The 12607-nt window shown below is 39.3% G+C and overlaps 1 protein-coding gene across 1 annotated transcript; it reads left to right on the top strand.

Moving 5' to 3' along the window:
• The first annotated feature begins 3465 nt into the window (after positions 1 to 3465).
• LOC142832709 (translationally-controlled tumor protein-like) lies at positions 3466 to 4259 on the top strand. The gene has a single exon (XM_075943412.1). The coding sequence runs from the start codon at positions 3481 to 3483 to the stop codon at positions 3997 to 3999; it is 519 nt and encodes a 172-aa protein (XP_075799527.1). The 5' UTR covers positions 3466 to 3480; the 3' UTR covers positions 4000 to 4259.
• Positions 4260 to 12607: the final 8348 nt, after the last annotated feature.

The raw sequence follows: 12607 nt of genomic DNA, 5'->3' as shown, positions 1-12607 counted from the left end.
TTTTTCAAGCAGAATGCAATGCCCTTTATTTATTGTCAGAATTTCCGAATCTAAGGATTGGAAAAGAAAGACAAAGGCGGTATAGACTGAGGCTGTTCCAGTTTTGTTTTCGGTAGGCAGACGAGTAAGCTGAAACAGCAAACTCTTTTCTAGTCAAAACTGTCAAAATCACTGTCACTTGGAAACTCTGTAATGATGATAGATGGAGGTTAACATTTCTGTCTTTTTGCATCCTTTCTATAAAAATTTAAAATATTGCCAGGCAGTGGTTGGCAGACGCCTTTAATCCCAGCACTCGGGAGGCAGAGGCAGGCAGATCTCTGTGAGTTTGAGGCCAGCCTGGTCTACAAGAGTTAGCTCCAGGACAGGCACCAAAGCTACAGAGAAACCCTGGCTCGAAAAAACAAACAAACAAACAAACAAACAAACAAAATCCTTAAAACATTGAATAAGGAGATGGCAATGTGAAGAAATTCAAAAAGAAAAGCTTCAAGCATGTCCTTGTTAAATGTGTGTGTTCTTTTTTGATGCCTAGGTCTAGTTTATCTGCTCTTCTTCCCCTTCCTGCTTTCAGAAGGTTGACTGGATCCTGGCACACTGCTGCAGAAATCCACCTGCTCTCTGTGTGTCCTTGTCTCCCTTCCTCTAGTGAAGATCCTTGCAGATCATATATTATCCTCACCAGTCAGCGGCTGTCTAGTTCTTCAGCTCCCTCATAAAACCTCCAAATCAACCATTTCCCCTGTTTGCCAATGCATGGCTGGCCGTCAGCCTTTCTTCTTCCTGTTCCTGTTCCTCCTTCTCTTCCTGCTTCTGCTCTTCCCTTCCCTCTGCTCCTTCTTTTTTATGTATCTCCTTGCTCTAATAAAAACTTGGCTCTCTTGGTCATTGATGAACATTAACAAACACCAATTATACAAAACCTCCTCCCTTTAGCATTCTGTGTTCCACTATTTTTTTTTTTTTTGCTTTTCACTGATTTAGAAAAGTTCTCCTTTGTCATCCCCAAACTGGTGAATGATTCTGATTTTGAGTGCTCTTATTTCTTTGGCTACTTCCCTTTCAGAATTGAACACACAGCCTAATATATTAGAAGAGCTTAGCATTTATTTTACAGTAAAAAGAGTATGATTATTTGAAAAATGATGTTGCTATACAGTCCTGACTGGCCTGGAACTTGCAGTGTGGACCAGACTGCAGACTAGTCTTGGACTTCTTGCAATCTTTCTGACATTATAAATTTTTGAGTGGAGGGAGGGTAACAAAACAAAACAAAAAGTTTATAAAAAAAAACCACTGAGTTTACTTTGTCTTGGCAACTGATATTCATTGGCAAAAAAAAAAAAATATGTGAGTTTTCTCCAATGGAGTCTCGCTGGGTATATTAGCCACACTTCAGGGCAGTTCCCATGGCCAGGAGTAGTTGTCTAAAGCAAAACAAACTCAATGGTATTTTTGTAGACTTTTGGTCTCATTTTTCCTTGAGGATATTTTGTCTTATTAGTCTTTTGATTGTTTATTTTGATTTCTGTTTTTTATGCTTTATGTGTTCCTTGGCTTTGTTTTGTTATTTTGTTTTAAAAAGAGAAAGAGAGAAATATATAAAGTTGGATAGGAAGGGAGTAGGGAAGTAGAGAAGATCTGAGAGGAATTGGGGTAGGGGAAAACATACAAAATGTATTGTATATAATTTTTTTTAATAAAAAGGTTGTCATTAAGTAAGAAAGAAAGCAATTGATTCATAAAGATGATGGGCAGCAAGCATAATATAATTTTATTGAGGTCAACATGGGAGAGGCCAATCACTTGTCACTGTGTCCTTTCATATGCCTGTAACATGTAGCAAATTCTATTTTGTTGGGGTCGAATACAGAGATTTGAAATGGGGCTCCTTAGCAATGGTAGGGCTAGTACTTAGATGAGGCAGTTGAAGAAAACATGCACAGTTGTGCCTGCTGGACTCATGGGTCTAATGGACTTTTAGTTGATGTGGGAGTCCCCTCTGTGTGCTGTGATTACCATTAATAAATAAAGAAACTGCTTTGGACCTATAGCAAGGCAGAACTTAGGTAGGGAGGAAAAGCTGGACTAAATACTGGGAGAAAGGACAGAGTCAGGGAGATGTCTAGGAGATGCCAGCAGATTCAGACACGCTGTAAACTTTAGCCAGTAAGCCACTGCCACGTGGCAATACAAAGAATAATAGAAATGGGTTAACTTAACATGTAAGAATTAGCCAATAAGAAGCCAGAGCTAATGGGCCAAGCAGTGATTTAATTAATATGGTTTCTGTGTGATTATTTAGGTTCTGGGTGGCTGGGATGAACAAGCAGTTAGAAGGAACTCTAGATGAGCTAAAAGCTCTTGTTTAGAACCTTGCAAGCTTTAGTTGATTCTCTTGTGCTTTGCAGGAAAAGGAAGGCCTCAGGACCTCATCTCTCAGTATTGTGCTACTCTCTTGAGGGGCTTTCTCAGTTGGCATTCTCAACTCCATTACCAGAACAGCAGTGAGGTTTGACCTCCAGAATTTATGACATTCCCCTGAATGACTGTGACTTGTTTCCCAGCCTTCCCTTCATTATCCTGATAAAAAGATTTCCCTGAAGCTGTCATTGCTCTCTTAGGTTCTATGTCAGTTTAACATAGAAATTAGAAACTCAGTAGTCGGACAGAGGAGAGTGAGGTTCTGTAGTGACCTGGATGGTGCATGAATGCATGATCTACTAAATGGTAGGCAGACTAAAATTCCTCCCGTTTATCCTCTTTTCCTCTTGCTCCTCCTCCTCCTCTGTTCTTCCTCTTTTCTCTTTCTCTTCTTCTTTTGTATATAGGGTCTCACTATGTAGCCCTGCCTGGCCTGGAACTCACAGAGCTCCACCTGCCTCTGTTTCCTGGGTGCTGGGATTAAGGGTGTGTGTGTGTGTGTGTGTGTGTGCGCGCGCGCGCGTGTGACCTAGCACAACCTCAGATTAAAATTCATTTAAAACATTTCAATGACTACATGCACTATTGGACAGTGTGTTTCAATGATGTTAAATTGTGAGTTACCATAAGGGGCCTTCTGAATGTCTTCTTTCCTTGTCTTAACTTGCATCATATATCTTGGCCTATATCCGATGTATTGGTGGGGTAGACCTGATATTTTATGTCATGTCTGTTCATGATTGGGTTAGGTTAGGAGACTGAAAAGTATTAATATGAGTTCACCTGAATTGTCACTATTATGACAATGGCTGGTATGCTGTTACATAGTACTTTTGCAAACGGCTATTTTTTCATGGTTACTATTATTTTATTATAAGCTCTCCTGAGTGGTATCCTAGTCTAAAGCCGGAAAAAACAGCCTAGGACACAAAGTCAAAGCAGTGCATTTCCTTTTCCGCCCGCTTCCCCTTCCCCCTGAGCACCGCTCCTGCTGCACCAGCTGCACCGCGCTTGCTCCGCTCTGTCAGGCTAGCGCCGCCGTCCCCAGACGCCACCATGATCATCTACTGGGACATCATCAGCCATGACGAGCTGTTCTCCGACATCTACAAGATCCGGGAGATCGCGGACGGGCTGTGCCTTGAGGTGGAGGGCAAGATGGTCAGTAGAACAGAGGGTAACATCGATGACTCGCTCATTGGTGGGAATGCTTCCGCCGAAGGCCCAGAGGCCGAAGGTACCGAAAGCACAGTAGTCACTGGTGTTGACATTGTCATGAACCACCACTTACAAGAAACCAGCTTCACAAAAGAGGCCTACAAAAAGTACATCAAAGATTACATGAAATCACTCAAAGGTAAACTTGAAGAACAGAAACCAGAAAGAGTAAAGCCTTTTATGACTGGGGCTGCAGAGCAAATTAAGCACATCCTTGCTAATTTCAATAACTACCAGTTTTTTATTGGTGAGAACGTGAATCCAGATGGCATGGTTGCTCTCCTGGACTACCGTGAAGATGGCGTGACTCCATACATGATTTTCTTCAAGGATGGCTTAGAGATGGAGAAATGTTAACAAATTGGATCTATCACCTGTCACCATAACCGTCTGCTGCTTCCCATCCATACAACACCAGGACTTAGGACAAATGGGACTGATGTCACCTTGAGCTCTTATTTTGACCATGATTTATCTGGAGTGGAGACATTGATTTTTTCTTTTTTCCTTTTTTTTTTCTTTAAAGAAAAAAACATGTCATGTAGGTTGTCTAAAAATAAAGTGCATTTAAATTAAAAAAACAAAACAAAACAACAACAACAACAACAAAAAACAAAGCAGTGCATTTCAATGTTCCCTAGAGGAGGAAGTCACTAAACACTGTGAGAATTTAATACGGCTGCTTATTTCCTCTGGAACCTAGTGACATGTTAATATTCATCAGCAATATTTATGGATACGTAATTTAATTTATTCATTTAAGTGATTTAAGCTTTCTCTACTATAGATTTGTGTCATCTTAACTCATAAAGAAGCTGTATTTTTGCTGGACACAATGGGACACACCTTAAATCCTGGCACTCAGGAGGCAGAGGTAGGAGGATTCCAGAGAGTTTGAAAGTCTGTATAGGGAGTTGAAGGCCAGCCAGGGTTTCCTGGCCATGAAGACCTGTCTCAAACAAACAAGTTATATTTTTAAAAATGAAAATAACCTATGGTATGTTAATTTAGTTCAGTACAAAACAAAATTATGCAATGAGAAAATAGTTTAGGAACATATCTGCTGTATTTCTTTCTTTCTTTCTTTTTTTTTTTTTTTTGGTTTTTCGAGACAGAGTTTCTCTGTGGCTTTGGAGCCTGTCCTGGAACTAGCTCTGTAGACCAGGCTGGTCTTGAACTCACAGAGATCCGCCTGCCTCTGCATCCCTAGTGCTGGGATTAAAGGCGTGCGCCACCACCGCCCGGCATATCTGCTGTATTTCAATAAGGGTCTTGTCAAATAAAGAAACAAAAACAGAAGTTTGTGATATTTAATTTTACATATTAGCAATAATTTTAAAAAGTTGTAACTCATGATCTTATAGGAGCATTCTCTTGAAGATTAAAACAGAAAGGTAGACAAGCCTTTTGTATGAAATATATATGACAGAGAAGATTGGAGAATCAGAATCTTTGCTACTTGAGGGGGGGGTCTTAGGTGTGGTGTGTAATTCTTCCCTTCAGTCCCTCGCTTGTGAAGCCTTCCATTTCAGAACACAGCGTCCGTTACACAGCAGACATGTACGTGCAAGGGTTTGTTTAACTTAAAGAGATATAACATCTTACAAGTTCTCCAAACAAAGATGGCTGGTCCAAAGTTCCCTGGCCCGTGGTATGTACACTGAAGCAATCAGCACGGGTCTGGTGATGCCCTGTTAAAGTGTCACTATGCGTGGGCTTCAGGGTTTGCTTAGAGAAGCAGCGATAACCTTGACTCTCTTTCACAGGATTCCAGGTGGATTAGTCTGAGACCCACATTCTTACGTTTTTTTCAGCTGCAATGTTTGCCTGGAGGTAATGCAATTCGACTTCAGGTTACTTTGGTTCATACTGCTGGTTTCTTTGTCGGATGATCTTGTGTGTGCTTTTCTTGATGCTCCATTAATTTCTTTTCTTCTTAGAGCTCAGTTTTATTCAGTGTACTCAACTTTGATGTACGATAGCCTAAGAAGATTGGCAGGGAGCGCTGTAAACAGCAGGGCTAGGTCTGGGACTCGATGAGGTTCGGCTTCTTCTTAGGTGACTTCTTAGTTGCTGAAATAGAAATAGATCTTGATTTTTCTCATGTGAACCAGATGCTTTGTTATTAATTAGTCACCAAAGAATTATGTTCCCAAGAAAGCGTTCAAGACAGTTGAGGCTGAACCCATCACATCCCACTCAATGGGTGCCTCATGGGCAAGAACATCTTCAAAAAGCGCTTTCAGGTCTCCCCCGTGGTGAGTCCTCAGCTTTCTTCTGTGGCTGCTGAAAGATCCATTTACATTCCCACTTTATAGTGTGTAACCAAATCCCAATCATTGTCATCTCCTATTTTACCCTTCCTTCCACATATCATAAAAATAAACCCTTATTTGGCATCTGTGCTCAGCCTATGCATTTTTGGGAAGTATGGGCCAGTAGGTGGCAAATCTTCATGCTTGTCCACAGATTATCTAAGTATTTTATTTTTAAAACTATATATTTTTTCACAATTTCCCATACATTGATTATATTCCCTGTGCATTATCCTCTCTGTTCCTTTCTCCCTCGCATCATACCCCTTCTTATTAAGTTTTATAAATGAATACAAGGATAGCGGATATGCAATCAACCCACAGGTTGAGAATGACTGCTCTAAGTCATCTTCCCACATACTTTGTACATAAACCAAATGAGTTCATTGGTTTGCTTTTTTTAAAAAAAAAGTTGCATTCTTGTCCAATATCACTTTAAACAATCCTGAATTGAGCAGGCAAATGTAATCTAGCTTAATATTATTGATTATGTGGATTTTCTGGATTGATTGAGCTGCACTGGATTCAGTGCAAAATATACCAAGACGAACGGGGATCCAACAGCTGTGACTTAATCAAGCTCCAGCTGGGGATAAGAAAAACGCTGCAAAAGCAATGCTCAAGGTTCTTGTTTTGAGTTTACCATGACGAACCCAACTCAGACCTCCACCATTCTGCAGGAGACATGTGTAGTAAGGTTTTATACTACATACTATATATATATAAGTATATATATATACTATTACTTATATATATAATAGTAAAGAAAAATATATAGTAATAATAGAGAAAACTGTTACTTCCAGGAAAAATATTTATAAATACATTTAAAATTTTTCTCCTATAAAGATCTTGTTACTGCTTAGGTTTTGTTGTTGTTGCAGGTTGAGTTCCTAATTGATCTTCAGACAACAACTGTGTCTTGCCACTGTTTTGTTTAATGAATATTTGAAATGGCAAAGACCTGATATATATAATTTTTGGAAGCTGTAAAGATCTTCTGCATGTGCACACTTATAAGGGTCTGTGAGGCATATTATGAGGCATATTGAGGGTTGGGATTTGAGTTATTATCTTGTTCTTTCAGCCACTGATCAAATATTTGCTGTGCCTTTACTATCTAGGAGCCCACCACTTATCAGGAGTATTCTGCCTCTTGATTTTTGGGCTACTTCTCTGGTTGTTGTTGTTGTTACTTATGCTACAAACTCATTACCATAGGGCTGAAGAGATGGCTCAGTGCTTAAGAGCACTGGCTACTCTCCCAGGGGTCCTGAGTTCAATTCCCAGCAACCACATGGTGGCTTACAACTGATGTGTAATGAGATCTGGTGCCCTCTTCTGGTGTGCAAGCAGAACACTGTATACATAATAAATAAATAAATCTTTAAAAAAGTACTTGTTACCATAATAATTTAGAGTTAAATTGTGAGAGTTAAAGAGACCACTTTTTAAAGGTTCATTGTATATGATCTTGTGTATATTGATCTTTAAAATGATATGTAATAGGATTGCCGTGTTTAGTCCTCGCCAAATTAGATATGATACAGTATCTTGACTTTGCCCAATTCTCTGATAATTGAGTGGTGTAAAATTTGGCACTGTCGGGGATTGAACCTAAGGCCTTGTGCAGGCAACGCAAGAGTTCTATTACTTGTCTACCTTCCCAGCCGTAGACATTGTTTTTAGAGAATTATAGTTTCACAACACAACTGGGCAAAGATGTAGAGATGCCCATATTCTCACTGTCCCTGGCCCTCTGTACGTGCACGATACCCTTTATTCAGTACTGGGAAATCAGTTTAGGGCTTTGAATGATATTCTCACCTTTTACATATTTTATTCACAATAATTACCCTGAAATGCCATACAGGCCTGATTTAAACACAAAACTGTTAGAGCCAGGGTCTTACCAAGTTCCCCATGTTGGGATTTTAACTCTGTAATCCCTGGCAGGGCTGGAACTCATAATCTTCCTGACTCAGTCTTCAAAATGTTCAAGTTACAGACCTGGCCACCAAGCCCAGAAGAGTTCATCTTCAGGACTGTGCATTCTGTGTGCTTGGGTAGATGACATACACCTGTCATTCTGATATATGAAGTAGCTATACTGTACTGAGAACCGTCAAGTTTGTCTGTTTATCTTTCTTTCCTTCCTAACCCGTGGTATATGCTGATGGTTTTGCCTCCATAATGTTTTCCCTTTCCTGAATGTTATGCTGTATGTAACCTTTTCATATTGGCTGCTTTGAATTAAAAATTTAAAATTAAATTTCCTTTATATAGAATGACAACTCATCTGTTTCTACTGCTGAGTAATATATTAATATATCCATTATATGGATATATTATAGTTTTTGTCCACCTACATATTAAAAGACAGCTTGGAGCTAGGCATGATGGCTCCTACATGTAATCTCGGTATTTGGGAGGCAGAGGCAGGAAGATTATCATGGGTTTGAATCTCCTAGTCTATGGAGTAAGACTATATATATAAACAAACAAACAGTATCTTAGTTGTTTCCAGGCTTGACATTTAGGACTGAATGTTTTATAGCATCTGCACAAGGTTTTCAATGGAGCTCAGCTTCTGTCTCTTTTGGGTAATTGGCAGGGGTGGGACTTAGAGATCACATGGTAAGGTCTTACTTAGCCCTTGGTTACATGTGACATGGGCCGCCTTTCCTCACTGCTCATTTGCCATCCTTACATCTTTGATAAGGTATCTGTTAAGATCTTCATCCTGTATTTTATAAAGTTTGTGTTTCCTTATTGCTAAATCTTAAGATTCAGATACACAGTTTTTTTGTTTGTTTATTTTACTGAGCAAGATCTTGCAGTGTAGTCCTGACTATCTTCCACCTCATTGTGTAGACTATGCTGGTCTCAAACCAACAGAGATCCACCTGCTTCTGCCTCCTGAGGGCTGGAATTAAAGGCATGTACCACCATGTTTGGCTTATTACATGGTTTTAGTAGTAATTCTATATGTTTCTCCCCCCTCCAAATCCTTTTATTTTCTTGGCAGTGACTTATTAGGGCCAAAATGTTAATTTTATTGAAACTTAGTTTGTAATTTATTTATAAGATTCTGCTTTTTGCACATTTAAAATGTCATCACCAAACTGGAGCCATTTAGATTTTTTTCTGTTATATTATTATCTCATAGCCATCCCATAGTTTTATTTTTTTCAATTCCCATCTAGGATACACTTAACGTTAGTTTTTATGAAACTTGTCATTTTTGCCTGGACTCATGTTTTTAGCATGTGGTTGTCCTGTTTTTAATGTGTTGAAAACAGTACCTTTTCCTCTTTGTGTTGCTCTTAGTCTTTTCCCAAAGATCCTTGACTATATTCATATGGGCTTATTTTTAGCCCTCTGTCCTTCCTGTTCCTTCTCTTCGCCTACATATTCTCTGGTTAGTGCCTTGTAGTCCCAGCCACTCTTGCTTTTAGTAAATCTTAGAGTCATTTCAGTTCTCTGACTTTGTTCAATGTTGTTTACTTATTGTGGCTCTTTTGCATCTTCATATAATCTTTGGAGTCAGCCTGCCAACTGTTGCAAAATGGCATGGTAGACTGTTTGTTGTGACTGTACTGACTCTATTAACCACCTTGAAAGCAACCAAATTAAGACAATGCCAACCTTTTCTATGGCTGAACATGGAATATCTGTGTATTTGGTGAGTTTTCTGATTTTCTTTCATAAATCTTATAATTTCCTTATATAAACATTATAGAAAATCTCTTGTTAAGATTCTTATGTTGATATAGCTGCAGTACATCCTTACACCCAAGGCCCAGAAAAAATCATGCAGGGGAAGAAAAGCCTGTAAGAGCCAGAGAACCAGGATGCCTGTTGCTGGATAGATATCCCTAGAGATAACACGGAAGATGTACCTATGGCAACTCAACAATAAACTTACCTGAATAAGACCAGTATGATGACAACACCAGTTGACATGACAACAGGAATGGAAGAAATTCTGCAAGATCCCACACGTTGATGACAGGTGGCCAGTGGTTGTTGAGAAGGAGAGAATCAATTTCCCATAGGGACAAACTCCCAGATAGGTTGTCCAATCGCTGGACATACGTACATACAGGCAATGCTAAATGAACTCAGTAGGTTTCAGTGCACACACACACACACCCCAATAATAAAGAAGAGGCCATGACTTTGGGAGGAGACACAGGAGGGGTAAGAGGATGGATGGAAGGATGAGAATAATGTAGATGCAGTGTTCATTTATGAAGTTCTCAAAAAAATTTACAAAGAAAAAATTTTCTTTCTCCTTTCTTCCTTTTCTCCTTTCTTCCTTTTCTCCTTCCTTCCTTCCTTCCTTCCTTCCTTCCTTCCTTCCTTTCTTCCTTCCTTCCTTCCCTCCTTCCTTCCTCTCTCTCTCTCTTTTTTTTTTTTGAGACAGGGTCTTTTTGTATAATCTTGGCTATCCTGGAACTCACTATGTAGGCCAGACTGGCCTTGAACTCACAGAGATCTGCCTTCCTCTGCCTCCCAAGTGCGGGAATTAAAGGAATATTCACTGTGCCTGATTAAAACAAAAATTCTTATTATAGATTTGTGCCTATAGATATCTCTTTTGGAGTGGAAGCTAATTTAAATGGCATCATCTTTAAAATTTTAAAATTCTATTGTCAATTGTTGATGTGTAGGAAAGTAATGAATTCTTACATCCTAATTCTTTCTGTAATTGCTTATAGTGTGAAGAGATTTTTTTATTTGATTCTTCAAGTTTTCACAAGAAAGCCAAGATATTTTAATTGATTTTGCAATTTGTACTGATTTCTCCTTTCCTATTGTATTGTGTGAGGTTTCCAGTAAAATAATGAAAGGAACATGAACAGCTTAGTTTCCTAACATGTTCTTCTTCTTTCATAACACAAATTCATTTCTTTTCTGAACCTGTTGAAGTAGAGATGTTTCACTTATTATGCTCCTGGTACGCTTTCAGTACTTTTAGATGTATCAAAACAAATTGATGCCCTCAATTTATAGCTGAGGAAATTAGGGCACAAAGTTACCTTGTCCAATAACAAAGGCTCATTCATGGTTGAGGGAAGCTCATACCCAGCATTCTGAGCGTTGATCACTTTGCTATCTTAATCCAGAAGTAAGTGTGAGACTTAAGTCTCTGAATTAGTCACTGTCTTGTATTAGTGAGAGACCACTTTATTGCAATTATCACTAGAGCTTTCCAGAGCTGCAAACTGTCACCCACATTATAGAATGACAGGGACTCCTTGTTGACTCTCTCCAGGTGCAATCTCCCGGTTGATACACAACTGCTGGACTCAGCAGGTCTCCTCTCGCTAATCCAGGCTAGTCCTTGAAAGGCATTTGTATGTGTGGACTTTCTGTAATTCATTTGCCCAGAGTATACTTTTCAACGGACATAGTTCACTCTTTGTCAATGAGGGTTGTGGAGGGTATTTGCCATCTGCTTGGACTTTGCAAATTTTCTGCGATAAAGGATTACAGCGGAACTCTCAGGTCAGCGGCCTTTGGAGGTGGATAAACTGCTGTTGAGAATGACTGAATGAATTCATTCTGTAATATCTGCTGGAAACTTCTTCTTTTTTTTAAATTTATTTATTTATTAAAGATTTCTGTCTCTTCTCTGCCGCCGCCTCCCATTTCCCTCCCCCTCCCCCAATCAAGTCCCCCTCTCTCATCAGCCCAAAGAGCAAGCAGGGTTCCCTGCCCTGTGGGAAGTCCAAGGACCACCCACCTCCATTGCTGGAAACTTCTTGTACATTAGAGGCATTTGCAACCATTAGAGGTGACTGTTAAGTGTAAAATGTAAAGACTATTTTTATACAATACCAAAATTTAAAAGTACTCTGAATGAATGGAAGTGTATATTGCTTGTAACTGGCACTCATATCCTTCTGTCTTGTATGTATGTTTTGTGTGTATGTGTGTTTCTCCTTCATCTTTGCTTTTAATTTATAAAATCCTTGAAGGAGTTAATCCACTATGTGTGTGTGTGTGTGTGTGTGTGTTCCATAAAGGCTTGAAACTGTTTCTCTACAGCACAAACTGGAGAACTAACTCTTTGCCCAAATCAAACAACTGTACTTATCAATCATATTCTTTGCACATGATATTTACTATTTAGGGTCAAGTTATGTAGACACAGTCACCAAGATAGATTCATGCTATTGGTTAGTATGAAGTGATTTGCCTTGTTAACTAGGTTAATCAATTGATACGCTGCAGATTTATCTTCTGGTGACTCATAAGACCTACAAAAAAAGATGGAAGCTCATTGGATTTCCTATCCAGGTTAATCTGGTTTTCACTGTGTGAACAATAGGTACAATCAATTAATTATACTTTAGTGAGCTCTCACAATGTTTAAATATAGTTGGCTCCATTGTGTACTGTCGGTGATAGACAAATAAAGTAATGTAGGATCTCTAATGTCTTCAAGGTCCACGGGAGATAATAGAATCTGGTTTGCATACCAGGTTCATCACACATAACAGAGGCACCAAGCTTCTGCTCCCCACATCTGCATGCACACTCTTGCAGTTTTCTTATTGTCCCACATCTGCTTCTTTTCTTCAGGCTCCTTGGTCCGTCCTCCACCCTATGTCCGTGCTTATAAGGCAAACGAGTAAGAG

The sequence above is a fragment of the Microtus pennsylvanicus genome, chromosome 12 (assembly GCF_037038515.1).
Source record: "Microtus pennsylvanicus isolate mMicPen1 chromosome 12, mMicPen1.hap1, whole genome shotgun sequence".
NCBI lineage: Eukaryota > Metazoa > Chordata > Mammalia > Rodentia > Cricetidae > Microtus > Microtus pennsylvanicus.
The sequence above is the reverse complement of the archived record's forward strand: the minus strand, read 5'-3'. Positions and strand labels throughout refer to the sequence as shown.

What these genes read in the sequence shown, in the direction of transcription:
- LOC142832709 (XM_075943412.1), top strand. Translation starts at nt 3,481, where the DNA reads ATGATCATCTACTGGGACATCATCAGCCATGACGAGCTGTTCTCCGAC.